General features: G+C 41.6%; 1 protein-coding gene across 1 annotated transcript; it reads left to right on the forward strand.

Annotated features, from left to right (window-relative positions):
* The first annotated feature begins 2,445 nt into the window (after positions 1–2,445).
* Positions 2,446–26,948, forward strand: rorb (RAR-related orphan receptor B). The gene is made up of 10 exons (XM_032578394.1): positions 2,446–2,882; positions 18,559–18,644; positions 18,759–18,900; positions 19,517–19,948; positions 20,400–20,521; positions 20,728–20,860; positions 21,701–21,808; positions 21,908–22,018; positions 22,338–22,450; positions 22,546–26,948. The coding sequence occupies exons 1-10, from the start codon at positions 2,876–2,878 to the stop codon at positions 22,708–22,710; spliced, it is 1,419 nt and encodes a 472-aa protein (XP_032434285.1). The 5' UTR covers positions 2,446–2,875; the 3' UTR covers positions 22,711–26,948.
* The last annotated feature ends 11 nt before the right edge of the window (positions 26,949–26,959 follow it).

The raw sequence follows: 26,959 nt of genomic DNA on the forward strand, positions 1-26,959 counted from the left end.
ACAATTGTTAGTCTATTAAAATCAGGAAATTGTTTACATTTTCAGGATTTCCATTTAAAATCACACAATTTATGCTTTTTATACATTTCCCTGGAGTTCACGCTGTCTTTGTACAGTGCTGTGGTTGTCCAAACTGTAACATGCAACTACTGTTTCCTCGTGATTATTTCCAGCGTTTCCCAGAGGAACGAGAGGACCTCGCCCTGAAAACCATCCCGACAACACCTGAGACAGTCTGTGTCCTCCGAGCGGCTCCGCTTCCTGTGTCACAAGATCTATTAACCCGCCTGTCCTGTACGCGACCTTTGGAGACTAAAGGTGACATTTTCAATCTTGGGCAGAGCCCAGCCCAAGAGATTAGAAGACACATGAAGGGCACTGCAACTTATTTTGTGAATGTGCAAAACAAAGCTTGATGTTTAGCTTTGATACTTATAATGATATCTAGTAGTAACATATTAATAATAGTCACATTAGACAAAATGTTAACTTTTAAATGTGAATTATGAGAGTGTAACTGGTTAAGTTGTGGTGTTTAATGGTAGTTGGAATGGTCCCAGATGGAAGTTTCTTTAGGCCCCCATGGAGTGGATCTGGTTATTGGGCAAAGTTCTTTAATAAACATGCAGTCCAATCGTCATGCTGGTGTTGTAAAAGTGGACACTGAGAAAACCTGCTACAGACTGCATGGGGCACCGCTTCTGTTTACTTCTGCAGTCGAGTCATTATAACACTCAGACAGGATGACTGGCAGCTCGGCTACTTTTAAAGCATCAATTTATACAAAGAAGAAAATAATTTAACGCCTACACTTGACCTGCTTGTCCATTTTAGTCTTAGCTCACTGAGTCTCAGCAAATACTTAGCTTGCTTTTGCCTAGGGCTGAGTCAGACTATAGAGGTACTAATAAACTTTTAATGATTGAATAATAAATGATCAGAATCACCAATATTTGTAAAGTATTAATAATCTCTTTTCTTAAAAATGTCGCTCAATATTCCGTGGCTTATTGAAAGTATTAATAGTTTCTCACCACTTCTATCTTGTAGGAAAAAGTATTTTCCAAGTGTAAAATTTGAGGGCGGTCAATTAAATACGAAGATGTTTAGTAGAATTATCTTTGTGTTAAGCACTTGCATTCAGTGTTTTCAAATGTTCCTTTTTGCATGAATAATGCCATCAAAATAAATGTCATTTGTCAAGCAGGTTCTTAATTAGTGCTTGTAGTAGACCAGATTAAATTGCAGCCACAAATAACACCTTATGGCACCAACCCATGTCCAGATGGTCTCAAATTGATCATTCTTTTATGAATATTAATGTAAGAGAGCAAGTCAGTTCTCAAGAATTTCTTTGTCAGTACTTAGCAATGGGCCGCCTACTCTTACCCTATATTTACTGATAAGAGGTAAAATAAAAACCAGCTTCGACTCATTCATACATCGACTGCACTAGACCCCTGAAGCTGTGCCGTAGCGCCTGGAACCGAGATGTTAGCAGCTGATTCTCCAAATCCTGTAAGTGGCAAGGTGGAGCGTCCACAGATGGCTCAGCAGATCCAACCAACATCTCAAATTTGCTATCAAATTTGGCTCCTCAAGCCATTCCTGATCCCCATTTGTTTTGTCTGTAAGAATATTTAGGTAGGCGGTATGTGTCAAAGCAACGTCTAGAAGAACTCAAGGTTTTTCCACTGAGCATCTGCCAACGCATCACACAAACCGTGAGAGGAAACTGATTCATTAAAAAAACACCATCATCTTCCACTGTTCTATCCAGTTTTGATGGTTATCTTAACACTTCTGGTTCTGGATGGGCTCGGTATGGGCAGCTTGACTGCTCTACGATTATTTAGCAGCATGTGCAAACAAACTGATGCACTTTAAATTATGACACCTTCCTATGAGAACTAGGACTGGGGCAGACTGGTGAGACTTTTTGATGATTCCCACGTGTATCAGAAAAGTCTTGGCGGTATCATCCTTCCTTTGACCACCTTTGATAGATACAGACCACTGAGGACCAGAATCCTTCCACGCTCCAGTTTTGGAGATATTCGGAATCAGTCAGTCATTTTTCTGCTTCGGCTTTGAGGACAAAATGTTCACATGTGGCCTGATGTTTCTCACCTGCATCACGAAACAGACCTGATTTACTTCACCTGTCAGCGGTCATAATGTTATGCCTCATCTCTGTGTAAAGCTACAGGAAGTCTGTTTTTGTATTTGTTTATATAGTCTGCCAATACCAAGGCATCTAGCTGCCTCTCTGAAAACTGTCTGGATCTGGCCCTGCACTTTAATTGCACAAAAGTGAGTGAGTGGATGTAGAAACTTTACTGTTCTCAGACGGGGTGTGTGTGCGTAGGTGTGCGTGTGTGTGTGTGTGTTAAAGCTCCGGGCTGCGCGCAGATTGCAAGGAGACAGTGGGAGGAGCGGAAAGTGCTCCAGTCCAATCCGGGCCGCCGGGTAAAGCCTCTCCTATGCGCTCTCCCCTCCCTCAGCCCGCAGAAAACAGTGAAACCCTTCCATAGAGGTGAGAGCGCAGATGTCACGAGAAAAGCGGCCACACGACCAGAGCACACCGACCGACCTCAGCCCGCCTCCCTGCGCCCCGGTCTGGGATGCCTTTTTAGCGCAGACACGCTTGCACTCAGGGCAGCCGCAGCAGCAGCAGCAGCCGCAGCCAGTGGACGCTGACGCAGATCATCCACGCTATTTTTTGCCGCCGCTGTTATTTTTAACCAAGGATCTTTGCCAACCCGCACACAGCACCGCACAGAAGCCCCCCTGTTTTTAAGTGTTTATTTTTGTTTCTTCATGACTGCTGCTTTGGGAAGCGAGCCTCAGCACCAGCTCCAGCAGCGCCAACACGATGCGAGGTAAGACCATCATCCCCGTGGAAATACGCGCAAGCACGCCGAGCGACACGCTTTATTCCACTATCGACTGGGGGTGGGGGGAGATAATTGTTTGTTCTTTGTAACTTTTATTCGCACACTTGCCACAACCACCGTACAGTGCAACAAATAACTTTATCTCCACGCCTGTTTATTCAGGAACGCAAATCGACTCGTAAATCCACTCGGATCTGTGATTACAAATTAAAAGTGGCAGGATTTGCACGTAAAGTGCCCACCCGAGTCAGCCAGATTACACGCAGAAGTGAATTTATTTTAATGGGTTCGTTGTCGGGGGGGTGATCAACTTAATTGAACTGTGTTTGGGGGATTATAGGAAACTTTTCAAGCGCTCCACTAAACCCCCCCTACACACACACACACCCACCCCCACACACACACACACGCCTGCAAGCGCACCAGCGCCGTGGATGTCCAACTCCAATGTCAATGTCGTCCTGTGCGCACACTCACGGTCAAATACGCACAATTCACGCCCTGTGTTTTACGCAGAGATAACACACTGACCCCCGGGTTAACACCGCCTAGAAGTAATGTCGTGAATGGAAATTCGATTTAAATAGGAAAATACGTTTTTTTTTCCCGTCCCGTGTTTGTCTTTGAACATTTTTCTTATCCAGTTCATTATCAGTTTATTTAAAAGAAAAAGTATTAAACTTTTGACTTAATTTTCTTCACTTTGTGCAATTAATTCTTTCAGAAATTCGCCCCACTGTCCAAGATGGGATGATTGTGGGTTTTAATGTAGTTTTAAATAATTATGTCTGAAATGGCTGAACTCCCTCCTGGTGCCACTTATAATCTGACACAGGAAAATTCGTTTTGAAAGCATATTGAATGCTTGGACCTTTGTGCATGGAATAATTCAAAAGATATTTTTATCCACTTGCAAATTTCACATAAAACTGCATCATGATATTGTGTAATGATCTGTATGCCTTCAAAAAGCAGTTGTACCTACCGGAGGGAAGCTTTGAAACATTATGCCAGTGAAATTATAATACATATTTGTGTTCAGTTGACAATAAAATGTCAGGACATATTTATAAATAAAAAAAACAATTAGAGTAGCAATATTCTTTTGATAATATCAGACATTGTTAGAGAAGCACTGACAAGGCCTTTCCCTTATCAGGGATTTATGATTCTCTTTGCAGTTTGATCAACTTTTCTTATTTCTACAACATAAAAAGGAGGGGGAACAAAGTGGTTCAGGTTATCTGATAAAGTTGGTAGTTTTGAAACCAACAGACACAATAAATAAATATCAGGAGTGTCCCAATTTATGCATCAAACCACATGTCCATAAACTTTGTCTGATTTTTATCCAACTCCTAAAAGTGCATCAAAGTACCTGCTGTTGGTGTTTATAGAAAAAAAAAATACTGACATTTTTGGATACTCTCTGATTTCCAACTATTTGGCCTGCTGATCGGTGACAAGGGTCAATCAGCGGAAAATTGTTTGATTTCCAGATGATTTGTAGAATATTTCCTCCCCAAACAAACATTAATGACAGTTTAATAAAATGCCTGTAATTAAGATTTTTTTCAATTGTATTTTTTAATTGAAACAGCTGCTTAAACATGCAAAATAAAAATAAAAACCTCTTTATACATCATAATGTCTTATGGAGCTATGTGCTACAGTAGCTTGAGGCCATCAAACCTTGAGCCGGTAACCCCACCACCACCACCACCACCTCTCTCTGTAATCCCATGGCAAACTCCTCTCTCATCCACCTTGTATTTTGTCGACGTTCTAATGGGTCTTGCGTCCACTCTCGTGCACAGAGGCTTTTTGGGATTGGGGAGGGGGGGCATACCGAAAGCTCCTGCTTTCACTTTACAGCCGTGCACGGCAGAAGAGGCCCCCGAAGCGTCTCCCTCTCCCCTCTTTCAGCATGGCCCCTCCCTCCAACCTCTCTCCTCTCTCTCTCTCTCTCTCTCTCTCTCCATCTTCTTCTCTCTCTCTGCACGCCCCAAAGGGTTTTGTCAGATAGAATTAAATCAGTGTGGGTTGTGCGGCCCCCGCTCCCAACCTGTGTGTGTGTGTGAGTGTGTGTGTGTAGTCTGGGCTGCCCTTACACAGAAATTTGCTCACAACCAAGGTTATGAAAAATAGAGGCCTCTCATGAGCCGTGGTAATTAACATTTAACAAAAGCTACAACTCCTGAAGCCTCGACCGAAGATGATGTCACCACATCACCCGGTGTTGGAGCAGCCGGGAATAAACGACTGACGGTGCCATCGGGAGACGCAATCAGCATCTAAGCATGCGTGTTGCTTTAAGAAGGGTCAGCGTTAAGTAGACTGGTTTACCTTGTCTGTACGTTGATGTGCAACGTGATTTTAGAGATGACTTTGACAACGCTAAATCGCTTTAATTGTAACCAGGCAATACTTTGAGCGCGGAGTAAAATCAAAACCATGTATTATTTAACCACCACACTGTAACTCAGTGAAATTATAAATCATAAAAATGTGCCAATAGTCATTTATCTGATGCTCATTTGAATCCTTTAACCTCATATATATTCTTAGCAAATGTTTTTAAAAAAAATGCATTTAGGACTTAAATAGATATTTTAGCTGAAGCTTATACAAAAATTTTGATCCACTTACAGTCACTCTTACATCAACACCTAACATTTAATTTCTCTCTGTGATTGCTTCCGTTTTAGCCTATGAGAGATTTACAATCCATTAGATGCTTTGGGTTCAAGTGAGTCTACAAACAGATGTGCCAAAAGGGAAAGGAGAGGAAAAAGAGATCTATGAATCAGCCTCTCCTAAACTTCCCTTTTTGGAACTATCGTAAGGTAATGACAAGGAACCGGAGAGGCCCAGAAGTGTTTAAAACTGTCACCTGGCAATAATGTATCACAGAAAACTCACTCAGACACACAGAAAAAGCTGCTGCGCTACGCATGACGGCCTCATGCCAATAGAATTAGTCCCATCCTGCTTCGCTTTGGAGGCTTGTGTGAGCATCGATCTGTCCAGCTCCAGAGCGTCGCGGTGATCAATTTTTAGTCAAAGCCAACGGAAACAGTCTGTTTGGACAGATCTTTGGAACATAAAACCTGAGTGGCTTTTGATTGTGTTTGATGTTAAAGAGTCAAATTTAAGGCAATGAAAGACCTCAAGCATCAATTATCAATTTTCTGCATGTATTGAATGTGGAACGACTGCTTTAATGATTTCTTATAAGCGAGAACAACACAAGCTTTAACTTAGTATTTTTTAACAACTATCCCACTTTGAGCAAAGTGTTCACGGAGCAGACAGAAAAAGTGATGTTGCCTCCCGTCAAAACAACAGAAAAGTGAAAGGCAAGAGGAAGTCCATGTGAAGACACCTACTGACTAAATGTGGCTGCAGGATGTTTGGGCTGATAAAATACCCCAGCTTAGCTAGACTTCCATGCATGAATCAGAAGTGAATGCTGATGCACTTAGAGATCGCAAATATTGGGGATTTCTATACATTTTATGAACAGGGAGCAGAAAATCAGATTTTTTAGGACTGGCGCTGCCAATAATTGTGTAAATGTGATCTCTGGTCGATTGACTGGTGCAGCTCTGATTAGCACAGTTACCCATGTATCTGCACACAACTACAAATCATTATATATGAACTGGAATCACTTCTTAGTTACTGTTAAGCCAGCCAGCTTACAGACTCCTTGCAAAATAAGTTAGGGAATCAGTAAGTTAGATGTTATTTTAAGCAAACTGAATCTTTCCACTGCTGCCACTGAGTCAGTTATTGCACACAATAGTGGCACCTGGCCTGAGTGGCTCCGGCTGGCAGCGTTACATCGCCCTGTTTGTGGTCAGCTACCGAGCAGAGGATTGTTTGTGTTGTTTATTGTTTTGTTTTTTGGGGGTTTGTGCTGACTAATGGCCCAGTGTTACATAAGAAGAGCAGAGAGATTACACCGAGCCCAGGCAGGCCATGCAGTTAATCCTTCAACTCAGCCCTACTGACTGACTGAGGTACCACCAGAGTGCTGCTCTAACACACATTCAGGAGTCGCTCCTCGCTGTCTCCACGTCTGACTCCAGTCCTCGCCTACCGTGCCCTATTGACCTTTTCCAAGACGGCGGCAAAAATGTGCCAACATGTGTGGCCTGGTCGTGAGTCCCGCTGAGATGCTATCACGGCCCGTGTTTGCGTAGCAGAAGCTCGTGTTGATTTTATTAGTCTGTGGCAGTCTAGAGGGTCTCCCTTCTTCTTTTTTTTTTTTTGCTACAGTCAATTTTCTTCTCTTTGTTAAATCTTAATACACACAAAGCGCGGGCCATACGGCACACTTTGCTTTGCGTCTCTGCTTTATCTTCGCCGGGAGGGATTCCAGCCTGAACCGCTCCTAGACTCGAAATCTTCCTTGAAGTCACCGAGTCCTCTGACAGCTCCTTCTGTTTTTGTCAGCTTTACTCATCCATAAAGGCAGCGTGTCTCAGAGGGCACTGTGATATTCAATATTCACTTTTTCTTTTTTTTTTTTTACAGATTTAGATTGAAATAAAAACTGAGACGGGGCGGAGGGGAGATAGGGGGGCGACAATGCTTCGTGAGCTTGGAGACAAAGTAAAAGATGAAGGACAAGACAAACATTGGTCCAAGGTCACAGAGTAAGCTCAAATATGCTTCAATAGTTAATTCGACTGCTCTCATTCAATGTAGCAATTATATTACTGTCAATAAAACATCAGTTTACTCATAATGAGGATTCTGAATGGGAATCCCTGAGCCACACCGGAAAATACACACAGAGAAAGGAAAGAAAGGAGAATGTGAGGGAGTGAATGAGTGAGATAAGAAAGGAGGGTAAGTATGAGAGAGAGACTTAAGAGTTATATAATCACACAATTGTGGTCATATGCATACTGCTGCTTGTGCAAGAACCGGGGCCTCATGCAGAACAACAAGGGAGGGTGTCCTAAAGGCCTAATTTGTGTTTATGTACACACACGCCAGCGCACCCCGCTTACACCCCCCCCACACACACACACCCCCGCCAACGCAAACTTTCACGTCCTCGGATTGCACTTCCACACCGCAGCCTTCCTGTGCAATGAATAACGCGAGCGCCTGCAATAGCTGCATCCAAAGTCCATGCTCGCAAACCACCTATTAGACTTTAGCTAACCCTGAAAGCTGATTAGTTTATATACTGAGGGAGAGACTGCGTGTGTATGGCGTGTGCGTGCGTAAAACACTCCAGCCTTTGTATTTCTACCTAATTGAGTGCAAAAATCTAAAAATGCTTCTGCATTGTTCAGTTTTTAATCATTCTTCAATAGGTATATTTCCACAAAAATTGGAAAACATAAACAATCATTTTATCAATTTTTTGCACCAAAAAAATCTTCATAGTGACTCAGAAGGTATAAAATGACAGATGAAGTTTGACTCTGTACTCAAATTATCTCCAAAGTGGCCACAGTAAATCCTCTGTGAAGGTGTTCCACGGTAGTACGCACCGTCTACAATAAGCCTATAATATGATTTAGCCCACTGTTGGCATCTTTTCTTAATGACAAAGATTAAACTGTTTTAGTGCTGCTAATCTCATTGAGGGGACTCTTATTTGGTCTTCCTGCCTTTCTCTACCCTTCCCAGGCCATGGCTCTTCAATCTTGCACACATTGTGCGTGTGTGCGTGGGGGTGTGTGTGCGTGGGTGTGGGTGTGTGTGTGTGTGAGAGAGAGAGAGAGACTGTTGACGTTTGGTCTGCCGTAATTCACAAAGAGAATGAAATTAGGAAGCGTAGACCGCTTCTGCCTTCGCTGCTCCCTCAGATTTAACGTGCAGAAGACGTTCTATTAAATCCTCCCACCGGAGGCAAGGAGAGCAGGTGAAGAGAGGAAAGGGCCGGGTCGAGTCAGATCGAGCCGAGCCGGCCCGTTTGATAATCTTTGTGATCAATTTGCCTCTGTGAGAGATGCCCCTGGGGGCCACTTTGGGGAGAACCTTGTTAGGCTGAGTTAAATTGTTGCCTGAGGCGAGCTATTAGCGGCCATCCCTGGGAGAGGCCGCGCACGTACACCCCCCTCCCCACACACACACACACACACGCCCTCACATGTGCGCGCTCACACACCCACTCGCTTTAACAGCCGCTATAAAACACACATGCATTAAAGTCAATTAAAAACAAACGTAAAGCTAATTGAGAACTCAACCAGATCTCTATTTAATCAAGAGATTTTTCTCTCTGTGCTCGATAGGTGTCATGAAATACTTGAAGCAATGCTTATAGGAGAAGCACCAATCAATTGAAATGCTAAAAAAACAGATTTTATTTCTCCACTTATTACATGCATCAATGCCAAGAGCTTCCATCCTTTTCCCAATGCAATCTAACTGCATACATTTTTGCGCACATTTATTTAGCTTAATAAATTTTAAATAAAGGTCATTATATGATTTGATTCAATGTATAAACCTTTTAATTGTTTTCTTCAATATTCAAATCTACCACATACTTCCAGGAACCATATATATTAGAGCATATATATATTGATTTGCTTTGTGTGTTACGATACTGTGAAGAACAAAATCTGCCTCTGCAGATGAAAAAAAGATCACTGATCAGTATCAACTAGAAAACCTCAGTGAGTAAATCTATCTTAAAAATTCTTACCTGCAGATAACTCGGTGTAATAATCATTTAAAAAAGAATAAAATACCCTAAACCGAAACAAAAATTCTGCTAATGGCAAGAACTTGCCTTTGGGACATAAGTTGCAGGAACGTAACTCTGCACACAGAACTTAAAGAAGCACAACTTTGCACAATGTAGACAAAAGAATAATAATAGGTAGCTTCAGGAAACATGTTTTCCTTTTAAAATAAGAGAAATGTAGGTGTTAAATGGCAGAATGTGTGAAAGCTTGATAGGATGATTCAGTTTAACGACTAAAAACCATGACTAAGTGCTGAACTTTTATTTCTCCTGGCAAGTTTTTCCTCTCTGTACCCTACATAAAAGCCTTTCAGGAACATAAATACACGGACACATCATGCAGTCAGTTTTGGAAAGAAAGTGGCCAGTTTTCATTTTACTTTGTTAGCCGTTCCCACTGTGTGCAGCTCTCTTTATTAATGCTGTAGAGTCCATTCAGTCTGATTTATGCCAATGTTCCCGTCTCCTGGTTTTGTTTGAGTGATCGCTGACTCTACAAAGAAAAAACGGAAAATTTTCCCCATTCTTACATAAGACCTGAGTTTTTGTCACCCCTCTTCTTGTTTTTCTATTTTTCCTCTGTACTCTGGAACAACCACTTTTCCTCTCCCTTCCCCCTCAAAGACCCACACACTCACACTGTCATCTGCAATTAGGCTCAACAGGGACACCATAGTAAGAGGGTGCGAGGCTGAGGGAGGACATCCATCAACAACAGATTATTTTTGACACTTTCTCAATCAGTGTGTTTTTTTTCCCCCCTGTATTCTGTTAAGCACTGAATGAATTCAACCATCCAAAGCATGAACAGTGTTTCTATGGCTATGTATGCACACACGGCGGCTAACGTGGAGGTAAATGAAAAGCTACTGTGTAATACAGGAGGCGGGGAAGCTTTGCAGCCATCTGCGTGTGTTTCGATATCGTGTCCGATTCTGTAGCCGACTTCGGCACGGTAACAACCAGATGCAGGCCTCCCACACTTGCAGTTGCTCCTTCCACTCTGTTGAACTCACTTAGTCCTTAAGGAAAGGTCAGGGGCCATCAGGGTCCTACGGGTCACCTAGGGCATTGGACCGTGAGACGGTGTGTGTGTGTGTGTGTGTGTGTGTATACAGTGGCCTTGAGAGACAAATCTGAGGTGGCAGATGGGCAGACAGTGTATACATGCATGCATGCGGGAGTGTGTGTGTCAAAGCAGGGGTTGAGTTAACCCTGTGGATTTTTTCCCACGCCTCTGTCTTCTCTTATCTGTGCGAGGACACAAGCTGCACTGGGATGTAGACGGTGTGTGTGTGTGTGTTAGAGGTTACATGGGGGAGGGCAAGTTTGAGAAACATACTGTAAAGTCTGCTGCTTTCTTTTTTTTTGTTTGAAAGTGTTTTGGAGTGATGAATGCATTTGAGCATGTCTGAATGTGTGCCTCAGTCTGCCTGAACGTGTCGGCGTGAGCGTGTGTGTGTGTGTTCGTGCGCGGGGGTGTGTGAGACGCGTGTGTGTGTGAGAATCGATGCTCTGGATCACAGCCAGTGGCCCCCTTCTGTTCCCTTTCTATGGCGTCCAATCACACCGTGGCACAATATTCTCTGTGCAAACTGCAGCTGATCCCAGACCTGCTATCTGAGCAATTACCCAGAGTGCTTTGGGGCTGCACGGCAAGCTGGACAAGCTCATGCCCTCTAACATACAGCATAGGTGTGAGTGTTGGGGGTGGGAAGGTGAGAGTGAATCTGCTGTATATCTGTGTGAGGGGAAGAGAGAGGGTTAAGGTGATTGTTGGGGTTGGTGTGGGGGTGTGCGTGTGCGTGTGTGTGTGTGTGTCCATATAGCAACAGTGTGACTGTCTACATTAAAAGATGGATGCCGACTTGGTTGCAATGGGGGGAGGGGAGATTGGCCCGCTGGATGAAATTATGATTATTACTATAATACACTGCACAGCAGACTCTACAGGGTAGGAATGTGTAAACATGTAGACAAATAATAGGGAGGTTTAGGTCAGTATGTCAGCACTTTGTTACTAATCAGCGCAGGCCATGGTCTAAACAACTCCAGTTTGTATTTAAATTTTCCCGTTTAATTTTTTTCCTTCTTCCATTTCAAACCCAAAAGCAAATCGATTTACGCATACTCGAACTGCCGCATCAGTTTATGTTAGTACAATACTTTTTGGAATAAATACCAGTTATTTTGCTCCAGATCTACTTTTAGAACCAGATGACTTGTGAAATAAGACAGTTTTTGACCCCGGATCAAATTAAAATACCTTTCAGCAACAATCAGCTGGTAGAGATTGTGATTTATTGGAATTGTTTTGTCACAAAACTATTTATTCTTACAATGAGTGACTTATAAAAAATGTATTGATAGAAAATTGTCGATTGTCAGAGGGTATGAAATGGCCCCCTGTCAGATGTGAATTAACAGTTTGTCTGCATGAAGTCAATACATGTAAACTGCTGTAAAATTACTATATAAACTGGCAAAGGAACGGAATGACTAGCAGCTAATCTTAAACTCATCTCAGATCATTGATTGAAAAAAATGTCAGAAAACATCTATACTCAACCACCAGCTGGGTTTTCAGCTAACCAGTTAGATATTTGCTTTAAAAATAATAGAAAAAGAGTTTTTCTCTTGTTTGCAAACCATCAAAAGAAATCCTAATTCTCTGAGTAAAATGGGTGCTGAATATGTTTTTCCCTTTTCCATTTAGCACTTTTGTAATTGTTGTCGCTATGTATAAGAAACCACCTCCCACAGAATATTTTACACCGACCATAATTTCTTACCAATGATTCTTTCATAGTGCGTGTGTTATTCACTGTAAGAAAATATGAGATTATGCAGTTTTGGTCATTTTGCATCCAACATCTTTGGCCAAAATCATCAAGTGGTTTGAAAGACCAAAGTTACAAAACGGTAAAGTGGTTGCATGACCAACATCTGGTCAAGCACGCTAAATAAATCACAGTTTTCAATTGCCTTAACAAAATGCAGGTAATTTTTGTCCCATTTTGTACCTAAGTAGATTTCGCATAAAACAACCAAAAATCAATCAATTCTCATGTTATCTGTATTTTTACAATTCTTCTCATCATCTGCTGTAGAGGATTGTAGATTTTGTTTTGATCTGCGGTCGTAATCTGAGGTTTCATTTAAGCTGACCGGATTAGAATAGCAATCAGTGGAAACAGGGTGTAATTTCCTTCAGAAAATAATAGTTGAATTATACTTGAGACTAAGCCCTTAAATGATGGAGTAATTTACTAAGTAAAGAAAAATAAACTGATGCGATGTGGTTTTACCAGTTGGGTAGGAAGTCGAAGTAGAAATGACATAATGGTAATGTGGGAACAAAAAGGGTTCACAATTGGTAAGGTGGTAAATTTATACTGAGCCACCTAAAGAACAAACAAAATAGGACAAACATGACACTTTATAAATCAGATTTTCTAAAAAATGTAGCAGAAAAACATTCCTTAACCACTTCAATCCCATCCGAAAACATTAGTGGCACTGTAAAGGTTGGCATCTGTGGCACAGAAGTAGATGTGCAGAATGAAAATATCCATTTCTTAAAGGTAAGCCGAGAGTCCGCCACTCTCCTCGCAAAGTTCTCGATGTTTCAGACAGGCAGCAAAGGAAAATAAGAGTACAACAGCACACAGCAGACCAAATGCAGCTTTTCATTGATTTTAATAGGACAGTATGATGTGGAAACATGACAGGAGACACAGGGGAGATAACCCAAGCAGGCACTGCTGTAAGCTATTCCCAGCAGTGTGCATTAACCCACTCGGCAATCGCGCCACCAGAACTTTTCTCCATGTTTTTCATCATCGGCTACGAGACAGAGGGGGAGAGAAAGAGCTTGTTTCTCTCTCTAAGCTCAGTGAGATAAGACTGAAACAAGGTTTTCCCTGAGAGATGGAAATAGATCATAAAACAGAGAAACTGAAATGATTTCCCAGTCACACAGCCACTTATAGCGAGGCGGAAGACTCAGACACCAGTGAAGGAGTCAAACAGACTCAAGTGAAGGGGATGATCGCATAATTCAACGGCATACAGGCATCCATGATCAGTGCCGCAGCTGTTCGGGTTTAACAAGGAGGTGGTGGGGGGTAAAACGCCGATCTCCTTCATTTTCCCCAAAGATATCTAGTTAGCTGGGAAGCAGCTATACATATTTTTAATGAAGAGCTACCACCCACATTCACCTTATCAAATCAGCCCTTGAGACTACAGCGGGAGTTGTGTTTGTATTTCTGAAGATGCTGGCACTGGCAGAAGTTAAGGCAGAAAGTGATTTCAACTGTTCTATAAACTGCAACACTAAAAACGTTAAAAAAAATTTTTTTAAAAAACTCTACTGCGCTCCCTGGTATTATTGCTGCATGACTCTGTGTTTTGCTTTGGGTATGGCTCTGCTGTTGCTTCCTGCAGGCGCTGTGAATGAAACATGCATGTCCAGTCTGGCCCTTTGGCAACACCGACAGCAGACGCAAGGCAAACATGTACAGCAACATCTAGTGGCCTCTCTCTGCCGCTGCAGTGTCTGAACAGAAAGGGATGCCGTCCTTTCAAATCTCCCAAGAGTTGTACGACGCAGCGTGCGTGAACACTTGCACGCTTCGGAGTGAAGAATTGCAAAGACATTAGTGCGAGGCAGTTGCCGTTTGGTGTGGCGTGATGTAGATAATTAGGACTCTATTTAGAGAAAGGGCCAGCCTTGGAAATACACAGGAGATCCTTACTTCATTAAAAATCAATTATCACAACACACGTGCCAGCTCAATACAGCTCTTATGGCCACAGTCTGCTACACACACACACACCCACACACACCCATGCAAATGTGCTTATGGGCAACTCTAGCACTACTATCTTTGTCTTCTTTGGAAAATTCACCTCTAGTAGGTTCTCTCTCAAGAGATTGTGTGGCGCGCCTGATCCTTCTCTTAGCTAAGATATCGCCAGCGCTGCAGTCCTGCTCTTACATAATTATCTCAGGATAACACTCACTGTCCCGCTGGCTGAGGATGCTGTCAGTCACTCTGCTCTGACTGGGTCAGCTTAGGTCAGAAAGAGGTCCCCTCCCATCCCTGATAAAAGACATGCAGCCTGAGGGAAAGCTGAGTGGAGTGGAGCTTTTCCCACTCGTGTTTTCCTTGCAAAGCGGATGCCTGTCAAGGCCGGCTCGTGGAATATCTGAATTATTCTTCTTTCAGTTCAGTTTTCTGCTGCAGCCTTGAAGCTCCAGGTTTGCCTCTGTAATGTAGAATCATGTCTCGCATAACAAAGCATCGTCGGTGACTTCCCTTTACGCATAACAAATGGCACGTCTCGATCCTGTCACATGTATAAAACGCCGCTGAAGTTCAAACTGCGTCGATGCAGAAGTGGGAGTACTTTCATGAAGCATTCAGAAAGCCTCAGCTGCTCGGATAGGGCCGACAGACGATCACTGATGACATGTTGTGTTGGCTTCACATGCGGATGACATCACTTCCTCTAAGAGTGTGACGGTTTAGCACATCATTGCTTCGACATCCAGACGAGTACGGCGAGTGGGTGGTCACCCTGGCAACAGCGATGCTGTCATGACTGTCTCTATGTATCCCACCTGACAGTTGCCACTGGCTATAAGTGTAACACACACGCATACACCCCCCTACACACACACACACACACTCCACAATGCTACACTCCCACACAAGCAAGCAAATACAGTTTGTGAAATACACACACACACACACACCCATGCATTATTATTCCTGGTGTCATTTTTAGAAGTTAAATGCTCAAAAATGTCTCCAAAACACGTACTTACACAATGCACAAGCCCACACGCCCAAGCTCTTTTGGGCCTCGTTATGTGATACAAAGAAGAGCATAATCTCCCGAAACATGGTGAAAATGGGATGTAAATACAAAGAGCTTGTTTCAACAGCCATCATTAACTGTGTATAAAATCGCATGCACATCACACAGCTGTTAGTGTGAAGTAAACACAAACTGCTTGAACCCAAAGACCTTCACTTAGCTGCAGAGGCACATGATAACCAACAGGTTTGAGCCAAAAAACCACAACTAAGAGAATCTATACAGAGTGAGATAAGTGATGAAGATTGATAAAACAAATACAAACCAACTTACTTTATTATAGCCATGGACCATGGGATCAACGTATTGCAAGGTTTTGAAAATCCAGTTTCCAATCCACAACCATTTTCCTTTATATCACACCAACAGACATAATTGCAATTCAGCTTCTTGTTTACCTATCAGATTAATTAGGGTGTTTGGAAACTTTGTTAGTTGTACATTTTAGCTTTAGTCTATGTATCAAAATTATTGTAAAAATGGTAAAGATACCAGTATTGGATGTGTATAATATATATTGTACACGTAATATAAATATTATATTTGCAGTGCAAGGAATAGTTCTTGATTTTCTGCTCTAAAACAAAACGCAAATAGATCATGTTGGTGCATTTCGTTTCAAAGTTTTGTATTAAAACCTTGAAACAGTGGCACTTTTTGCAATGGTTCTCACAGAACTGGGCGATCTTTTGCCCATGCTCATTCATTACTGCTCCGTCTTCTGACTGCTGCTCACGTTTGGTCTGTTGACATCATCCGTTTCTCGGGTGGAACTGACCTGTTTTGCGGCCTATTAATAGCGTGTCACAGAACCACGTACATTGACAGCTCTGTTTGGACTCTGTGTGCTGTCCAAGTCCAACACTCCACTGTGACCCAGTTTGCAGCCGGATGGCCGAGAACTGGTGGAAATGGGTCACATCATGGTCCGCACCAAAACTCAAGAACATGAGCTCTTTTTTTTTTATTTTAAAGAAGACCTTTATTTAACAAATAATATTTTGATATTGAATATGCAATGAACACGTGATGAGGCTAATTAGACACAGATAACCCAAAATTATTCATAGATTTGGGTTTAAAGTAATATTTTAGTTTTACCATCATCCTTTTTCTGACTGAGCATAATGTTATCGCCTGTTTTGGCCTGGTCTGAACTGACTTGAATGTGAGAGTAATCTGTAGATGGATCTAAAGATTAGGGTGATGACAAAGAGGCCTTCCAACCCCAAAGATAAATCACCTCAACACCAGTGGAAACCAGTAAAAAGCTGCTCACCAATTATGTATTATTTCATTACTGTAATGCCCAAAAAAGAGTTTTTCCACTGCTAAAAATGATTTTCAACATTAAATCTTTTATTAAAATGTACATTAAAAAAGAATACATTGAATTCAATGAGAAAGTGTGTCCAAACTTTTGGTCTGTACTGTATATATATATATATATATATATATATATATATATGTATATATATACTGCTCAAAAAAATAAAGGGAACACTTTAAGTGTTAAACACCTGTTTAAGTGTTCCCTTTATTTTTTTGAGCAGTGTATATATGTGTGTGTGTGTAAAAGTGTCTTACTTCAAATAAGCCGTCAGTAAGATGAATTATCTGCCAGTAGAAAACCCGAGACTGGACTTGGTTTTAAATGTTCTAAAAACAATATGATTTGAATCTAATTTTCTAATAACCCACCATCATAAGGAACTGAAAAACAGAAAACTGTGAACCTGGTTTTGCTTCTCATTTTGTTCGTTATTGGATGTACAGTACATCTCTGTCATTAGAGTTTATAGATAGCAGCGATCGGCTGTACCTGCTCAGTTGCGAGACAGACAGAAATGACTCCATTGATCCTCATAAGTCATCATCCAATTATGCATACTGCAGACTCATTCTACCACAGACACTCACACGTACACACCTGTACTCTCTTTGTATAGAAATACAACTATACTTATATATGCATAGCATATTTATAACTGTCATGTACAAAAATGCGCCTTTGGAGCTATTAAACATGCATACCGTATAAAAACACACAACCAGTAGAAAGTATTGTATGTGCATCAATGAGGTAATAGTTAAAACTACTTGCAGGAAGGATGCATGGATTCACCACATCTGCTTGTGAACCTCTCAGGAATTTCCTAAATTCATGCAGGACTTTCCCACAGGTAGGACTGTGCAAGGAGATTAACACGTGAATGGCTGTTTCAGCTGACGGTAAGGCAGCACTCAGCAGAGGAGGGAACCAGCTCATAAGGAAACAATTTAGGATTAGTTAGGCTGTCTAATCTCTTTATAGAGACTGTGCCGTCTCAGCAGCATACCTGCCTACCTCCACATCCACGTACAGCCATCATTTCATGGGGAGCGGCGTTGCGCTCCGTTCGCATAACATGGCCGGCCGCGCTCAGAGACGGAAACAACAGGTGTTTCTTTGAGCCGAAGTAGTTTCTGTGCATATTCTGTGCCTTTTGCTTGGGAGTGCACATGGAGCTTCCTCTTCACAGTGAGTAAGATGACGTAGTTTGACGAGTGCATCTGCAGAATAGGAGTTGTGGGAGAGAACAGAAAAGATGAACATGAGGAGAAAGTGTGGCACTTCAGTGATGTAACCAGTTTTCTCATTATGGGACAAGCCTTTTTAACCTGCGGGGGTCTCTCTGTACTTCAGTCCAAACACAAAGAATCCACCCAGTCGAGTCATGTACTGTTGTGCGTGGATGGTTGTGTGTGCACGTTTAGTGTGCACTTAAGCAGCCATAAGTGCCCCAGTTAGCAGAAAACTCCTGCAAAGACATAAATGGCCATATGTCACTGTGCCCTTGTGAATTTGAAGCCACACACAAATAGCATCCAGGGACACATTGTGAGCTCAATCAGTTAGTGATGGCAACTTTAAATGAGACCCCCAACAGGGCTGCTGGACCTCTGACTGAACAAGGTGGAGTTCAGGGGAGCAAAAGTCTGCGTTGAGTCCTGGATGCAATTTTTAATCCAAATCTTTTCTGTCTTCTCGCTATTTTTTCCCCTCCACAGCCCAAATCGAAGTTATACCATGCAAAATCTGTGGAGACAAATCGTCGGGTATCCACTATGGAGTCATTACGTGTGAAGGCTGTAAGGTAAGATCTAATATCTGAGGAGGGGAAAGGAATTGCATACTAAATCATACGCCGCGTGTGCTCTACAGGTATCCGAGTGTTGATTTCTTTTTGTTCTTGTTGACTTGTAATCAGGGTTTCTTCAGACGGAGTCAGCAGAATAATGCCTCCTACTCCTGCCCCCGCCAGAGAAACTGCCTCATCGACAGAACCAACCGCAACCGCTGCCAACACTGCCGTCTCCAGAAATGTCTCGCCCTAGGAATGTCCAGAGATGGTGAGACCCCGTTTGTCTCCATTATTATATTTGATGGCATTTCTTTTAGGGCTGCAAGTAAGGATTATTTGAGTAGTAGATTATTCTATTGATTGTTTTGAAGATTAATCAGACAAAGGAAACTGGCACATACAACAGATTTTTCGTTTGACCACTTAGGTCTTTATACACAATGTTAGAAATACATTAAAATGCAAACAACTAATTAAATTCCTTTTCTAAATAAGAAAATAAAGATTTTAGTGGTTAAATGCAATAACATAGCATTGCTTTGGTGAAATTGAACTGGGTGAAGGTAAATCTAGGCAATTTGAGAGTTTTTGTCAAAATATATTTAAAGACAAAGGTGTTTTAATCTTAAATGCAAAATCTATATTTATAATATATTGCGCAGTTTTGGCTTAATTACTGCTCTGACTATGATTTTGCAGCTCAAATGGCTTTTTTTCCCCAGTCTGTCAGTAAACGATTAGTCAAGTACTAAATTGGTCGACTTTAATTTCAATGATCGATTCATCACAATTAATCGTTGCAGCCCTAATTTCCTTACAAAGCTTTATTGAGCCCGTTTTAGTAGCATTTTTTCCACCTTAGCTTCTACTTTCTGCCCCTATAGCGGTGAAGTTTGGTCGCATGTCCAAAAAGCAACGAGACAGCCTGTATGCAGAAGTCCAGAAGCACCAGGCCCGGCTGCAGGAGCAGCGACAACAGCAAACCGGAGAAGCTGAAGCTCTGGCTCGTGTTTATTCCTCCAGCCTAACCAATGGACTGTCCACCCTCAACCATGAAATTGGGGGCACGTATGCCAACGGTCACGTCATAGAGCTACCCAAAGGTGGCCACGTCAACGGCGGAGGAGTTCCCGGCGGCTACTACGGCATGGATTCCACCCAGCCGTCTCCAGACCAGTCAGGTTTGGACATGTCAGGCATGAAGCACATTAAGCAGGAGCCCGTTTACGACCTCACGCCTGTGCCAAACCTGTTCAGCTACGGAGGCTACCAGGACAGCCAGTTTGGACCACATAACGTCAGCATGGGAGAGCTTGGTAAGGAATGAAAATTTGCTCTACGCGAGCTACAGATACAGTAGGAATGGTTTAATCCTTAAAAAAAAAACTGTTATGATCTTCCTCATAGGAAATTAATCATTACCCTCAAAGTAAGTCTGGAAGAAAGTGTGAGTCAGTGTTCTAATCTGAAAGCACAACAGGAGATCGGGCTGGCTTATGTGGCTAGCTGACAATGTGTCATATTACTGTGAGGATACCTCTGGCCAATTTCATACTTAGTCAAAACTAAGCACTTCACACCCAAATCAAAAAACTGTGGAATTATGTACAAGAAACACTTGAGCCTCTTCCTCTAAACTGCCTAACTCTAGCTGCAGTACTGCATGGAAAGAAATGCAGGTTCCTACAACAATTCAACTGTAAATAAAAAAATATTTAAGTACACTAGTGTGGTGTATGCAAAAGATTAAATAATGCTCTCTTCCAGACCGGATCGCTCAGAATATCATCAAGTCGCACCTGGAAACATGTCAGTACACAACAGAGGAGCTACAGCAGCTAGCCTGGCAGACGCATTCCTATGAAGAGGTCAAGATGTACCAGAGCAAGGTGAGCTTTCAGGACATGTTGCTTTTTTTCTCTTTTTTTTTTTTGCAGTTCTCTTCTAGAAAACATGATGGATGGAGTAGAATAAAAACATTTGCTGATTCTGTGTCAACGACTAAAGCAAAATGTAGCTTTCAATCATTTATTGATATGAATGTAACTATGTCAGCATAAAGCTGAGTACCTAAACTGGATTTGGGTGCTTGCAGCCACGGGACGTGCTGTGGCAGCAGTGTGCCATCCAGATCACTCATGCCATCCAGTACGTGGTCGAGTTCGCCAAGCGCATCTCAGGGTTCATGGAGCTGTGCCAGAACGACCAGATCCTCCTCCTGAAGTCAGGTGAGCTGTAGGACCAGGTGTTTCTACGTTAGCCGACTTTCTGCTCATTACAAACTATTTTGCTCATGAGAATTTTGTTTCTGATTTGCACAGATGGAGCTCAAATTTGAAATCAAGTCAGTTTCTAAACCACATTTAGAAATGAGTAGACGTTAAGTCTAAATGTAACCCAGATGTTGATGCAATTATTTGTTTTCGGCCCTTAGAGGTTTACATATGTATTACATACAATTACATAGAAAGTCCAATGGATACCTAATGTGTTATATAAGTCACAGAATTACAAAAAGGCATAAACATAATAATATACTTTTTTGTGTGGGTATTTTTATTAAGACCAAAAGCAACATCACCCTGTTTGTGAGAGAAGAGTCTCTGAAAAATATTTATTTTACAACTATTTTAAAGGCCAGATGATTACATGTCCAGGTTACCAAAGCAGCAGTATCCCTACGCACTGAGGGACTGTAAATGCTTGTACCTTCAATCTGTGATTTCTAAGACGGTGGCAACATTTCTAAATCCTGCATCCTCTATGACAAAGAGGTTGAAAGCTTCAGCTTTCCTGTTACCTCCTGACAGTCTCTTTCTCTCTCGCGGCCTGAATTAACCCAAAATAAGTTTCAGCATGTCTCATGAAAAATAGTTTCCTTTTTAACAGCTTTCTACAGCTTTTACCGACTCCATTAGAAAAAGATATATATATATATATATTTAGTTTCCAACTGGCTGATCACTGATTAAAGCTTATCTAGCTGAAAAGAGATTATTTCTCTTTGCACTTCTGAAAAACAATCTGTTAATCATCATGTTTTTCCAATGTCTGAATGATTCTTTCAGGTTGTTTGGAGGTGGTCTTAGTGCGAATGTGTAGAGCCTTCAACCCTCTTAACAACACTGTGCTCTTTGAGGGGAAGTACGGAGGAATGCAGATGTTTAAATCTCTAGGTACCACATTTATTTTTATGCATTTTTTTTTCTTCAATAATTGACAAAGCGGAATAAGGGTCATAATACTGTTGCTCGTCTGATCTCTGTGTCCTGAAGGTTGTGACGACTTAGTGAGCGCAGTGTTCGACTTTGCCAAGAGTTTGTGTTCACTGCAGCTAACAGAAGAGGAGATTGCGCTTTTCTCAGCGGCTGTACTAATTTCCACAGGTCAGTGTTCATCCACAGCTTTGACGATAGTTTATCCAGCATATTTAAAAAGAAGCAAAAAAGATTATTACCCCGTTGATGCTCGTCTGTAGGCACGGGCCACTGTCAAGGTAAACCGAGGTTATACAAAAGTCACGGTTTCAAAACTGCTAAACTGATGAAGTGTTACCCATCTCTCCTGTTGGGGCAATGCAGTTTTAATTTGAGAAATTCAGTTTATTCAGTTCTGCCATTGTGGAGAGTGGTAAACCACCCCTGTAAGCGTGCATCTGCTCTATACTTCTTCCAGTGAGTGAATCGGTCAATCATTTGTTCGCAGATCGGCCGTGGCTGATGGAGCCTCGAAAAGTCCAGAAGCTCCAGGAGAAGATCTACTTTGCTCTACAGCACATTATGCAGAAGAACCACATGGACGAAGATGCGCTAGCCAAGGTGGGCAGAAGAATTTATCAAACATATTTCACACAACAATTTGAAGTTCGACAATGTACGTATCTTGTTCTTGATCGTCTCTTCTCGTTTGGCAGCTGATCAGCCGGATCCCAACACTGTCCGCCCTGTGTACGCTCCACACCGAGGAGCTTCAGGCATTCCAGCAACTCCACCCAGAAACAGTGAACGTCCTCTTCCCTCCTCTCTACAAGGAACTGTTTAACCCCGACCCGAACTCTGCCATGGCCATGCCTAAGTGACCGCCTGTGGTCCGAATGCAATGAACAGCTGTCGAAAGAGGACCAAGAAATTATCTCAGCTTCGTCTGACGAGACGCTGGCGGAGGCGTCAACCGCGTCATTCTGGCAACCACAGATTTCTAAGCTCCCCCAGGCTCGTCTCAGGCTGGAGGGTGAGGATTCGTCTACTAGAAACTTAAAGAGTTAACGCCAACAACACTAGGAATGTCCTGCACTTATCCCATTCTGTTCACCGATACAGTCTGAAGAATGTATATACAAGTGAAGCGCGCCCCGAGCCACAACCTCAGAGGGGCTTCCACGTGTCTCCTGAACTGAACTGACTAGAAATGTACAGACTTTCAAGACAACTCGAAACAGTTTTAAGCTGTCAATTTTTATTATTATTTAAAAAGGTGGGTAAATTCAATTGATTTAATCTTGAAATAAAATTATTTTATTTTTTTTCCCCAATGAAAACATTGCAAATTTGGCGAAGCTGGATGGGGGAGGGAACTGTGGATTTAGAGAAGCTATTGTAGATATTCTTCTAGTTGAGAGCGGATTCCAGTATTATTTCTTGTTCTGTTAAAATAAGTTAGTCCTAATTTAAATATACAGCAGTCCAGAGAGGCTGACGATACCTTGTCTATGTGTTTTATTTTATTTGATAGATTCTTGTGTACAGAATTTGTAAAGTTGAGGCTTGTAAAAGAAAACTGGGCAAAAACTGGGGGGCAATTTTGGGTTTGTGGATATGCAGAAGCCTTGTCTGGATTTTGTTCATATGTATAGAAGGTGTTATTGTCCTTCTCATCAAAAGTTATTGAAATGTAAAAAGAGAATATGAAGGATTTAAACAGAAAATAATGGCTACTACTTTTGAAGGTGAAGTTATATACATAAATGTTCTATTTTGCAAGGAAAAGAATCTGGCAGATTTGCCGTCCTATCAGTAGTTTATTTCACGCTGCAATAATTATGTCCAATACTAGATAGATTGCTGTGGAACAATCAATCAGAATGAACCAATCAGAAACCAGGACCTCACATTGAAGCTCACGCCGTCTCCTAACTTAGCCTGCTCTTAAATATGCCCATCAGGACATTTGCAGTAGGTTTTGGAAGACATGAATAGATACAAGTCGAAGACATGTCATACATGTACTGATGATCCTTAAAAATGTGAAGAAAAAAAATCCACACAAACTTGAATTGAAAACACTTTTTGATTACTGAAATCTAGATGGGTGCTGTATGCCCTCACCGTCCAATTTGCACAATCCAGCCCACGGATATCAGTGGGCTGCGAATATGTAGGACCCTTTTCTCTAGAAAGCAATAACTTTCACACAGCACGTCTGGTCTTACTCCACTCCTTTCCCTCGTCTCGCACCCGTCTTCTGTCAACTGTTCAAGAACAGGGTAACAACTTTAATAACTAAGGATGCAATATGTCGTTTGCTCTTGATCTCCAATTATGTCTCAGAATCATCTTGGTACGCATTCCCCTGCTAACTGCTGTGTTATGTATGCAATGTTAACAAATGCAGCCGCCAATGATCTCAACACCACATGTAGCTGAGCTTTAACGGTAGCCACTTTTATAGAAAGTTGTGTTAGACAATCACATTTGTTTCTCCACCGAGTCATTCCAATAACTGCTAGCACTTAAACACTGTCCCTTTTTTTCGTATTTAGTGTTTGGACACTGTAAAATCACTCTGGGCTTGAGTCAGCCTTTATCCTTGTGAAGGAACAAACTGAAGAGTCAATACTACATGTATAAGCAGAAGGGCATCTCATGAGCCATTGACCAAAATGATTCCCCCTTCAAAGTGAGGGCTTACCCAACGTTGGGGTGGGAAATTATCATGAGAACTCTTATGAGAAATCAAATTTAGAAGTAAAAATGATACCATATTTATGACATAAATGCTTCCCCTTTCAACTGTTAGTTTGGGTCTTATCAGTTTTTAACTTGCGGGTTAAAAAATAAAAAAATAAAAACTTTGGGAACTACCAAAGCTCTAAACACTTACTGCTACATTTAATGCTCATATCCTTAATATATAATAAACAAAATGACAATCTAGCTCAACTGTTTTTTTCTTTGTACCTCATATTTTGATGCCATGATTAGTGGGCTGTGATCTAGTGCTATGAAGCACTCTAAATGGGTTTCTCATGCTTGAAAATGTTGGGGGTTTTTATTTGCACAGTGGCCAAATCCTCCAGCGGATGTATCCAGGGACACAGTTAGACTTGTAATCCATCAGTTCAGCGTCAGTGACACTGGGAATCATTGTATTGAAATTCTTCTGTGCATTTGTTTCCATTATAGCAGGGGGGAAAAAAACTGAGGAACACGGGTCAATCAGCAATCCGATCCACCATTAATGGCATTTTTCTTTTAAAAGCAGCGGCTTTCATTGAACCCCACCCACAGATCAGAGGCCAGTCACTCTTAAAGACAATCATTTCGTAACGGCTCGATGCACTACACAGCGTCTCTCAGGGAGCAGCTCTTTTTCTCACTTTGCATTAAAAGAGGGTTTAATATTTTTGGAAATTTACTGAAATAAATAAATAAAACTTTAAAAGAAGAACTTTTTAGGATTTTCAAAAAATCTGCCCAGACAAGGCTTTGATAGACTTATGTCTACATTTGTGCGTATGTGTGTAGAGGATGAATTCACTGTCCGTGTTTTGTAGAGAGCCAGAGTTCATGATGAGCAATATTTACACCATAAATGGAGGTGGATAAAACAAAAAACAAAAAAAACATGGAACATGTCACTGTGCTCTTGTCATTGAGCTGCAAGCTCTTGCTTGCTGGTCTTAGGACAGTGGGTGAAGTCCACTGGTGGGACAGCGATCCTGGGACAGTGAATTCCAACTCTAAAGTTTTAGTGTCTTGTTTTTTTTTTTTGTTTTGTTTTGTTTTCCCTCGTTAGACTGTGAATCAAAGGGGTGGAACGGGGAGCCTAGAGGCGGGGTGGGAGGGATGGTGATGCGTTGGCAAGAACATGTGGGAACCAACACTGTAAGTAAGATACTGTAGCAATAAGAACTGGAGGCATTTACTACTGTCATGTTTGCATTGTAAGATTATTTTTATGTTATTACTATTTACTATTATTATTGTTCTTATTATGACTACTATTCTTCTATTACTATTAGCCTATTGTTGTTCTGTTCTATTTGCATGACGTTTCATTGCAACGAAATATTCTGGGCTTATTTGTGTTTCCTCCTCTCTTGATGACGTGAGGGAGACGTTTGAAACGGTGGGTTAAGGGTTTAGGGCAAATTTCACACCACTTTATGAGTCAGTTCAAAACAAGTTTTTCACATGCTGAATTATCTTTTTTTTTCAATTTTAAATAAAATGTCTAATTTATATGGAAACAATTTGAAATTTGTCATTGGAAATGAAATGTTTTTCCCACCCTCTGAATGTGCGGATTACTACAAATCAGTAAGTTAATGATCTTTTCTAAACTGGCCTTTTGGAAACCCTTCACCTGCAGTAAGGGGGTGAAGGGGGGCAACGTGGGAGGGGTCAGGGGATTATCTATTCTGAATGTTATGGAGTAGCTTGTTCAGCATGAGGGAGGAAAGGGGCTGAACACATCACGCGCCTTTTACTGCTCCATCAACACAGAATGACATCACCGAGCGCACAACGGCAGCCGTCGAGAGCTGCGCGGACATTTTATTACAGCCGATTTCAAAACCACATTTCATACACTCAGTCAAAACCCACTCCAGACCTCCTCCTCCCTTTTATGAAGAAAACGTATGTGAGCTTGTGTGCCTGCGCTAGAGAAACGGAAGAGAGTGCGACGATGTTCTGCTCTACCAATGCTTTGTAAGACTTTCTTGATGCATTACAATGTCTGTGCAATTGGGAGTAGTTTTGAAAATTGTTAATTTATTTTTTAGAATGTTTTTTTTTTTGTGTGTCCCAGCAAGAGCAAAATGAAAAAAATGTAGCAATCTGTGTCTGGAAGCTGAAAGGTATCCGGGCTGCAGAACCTCTTTTTACACAGAACTTAAAATAAGATGAAAAAAATAATGCCAACTTTAAAAAGTCTTTTTTGTTTTCAAAGTGCCATAGTTAGTGAGGAGTTAAAGGATTGGCAGTATGGGGCATAGATGCTTTACTGTGTGAGTTTACATGAGAAACCAATAATAATAATAAAAAAAAAAACAATAGGAGGGAACTCAGAGGAAAATGTGTACTGATGAAGCATTTTTATATTTT

The sequence above is a fragment of the Xiphophorus hellerii genome, chromosome 12 (assembly GCF_003331165.1).
Source record: "Xiphophorus hellerii strain 12219 chromosome 12, Xiphophorus_hellerii-4.1, whole genome shotgun sequence".
In the NCBI taxonomy this organism is placed as follows: Eukaryota; Metazoa; Chordata; class Actinopteri; order Cyprinodontiformes; family Poeciliidae; genus Xiphophorus; species Xiphophorus hellerii.

Coding starts and splice junctions, on each gene's coding strand:
- rorb (XM_032578394.1), top strand. Junction 20,861..21,700: donor GATCCTCCTCCTGAAGTCAG/GTGAGCTGTAGG, acceptor TGATTCTTTCAG/GTTGTTTGGAGGTGGTCTTA. Junction 21,809..21,907: donor GCAGATGTTTAAATCTCTAG/GTACCACATTTA, acceptor TGTGTCCTGAAG/GTTGTGACGACTTAGTGAGC.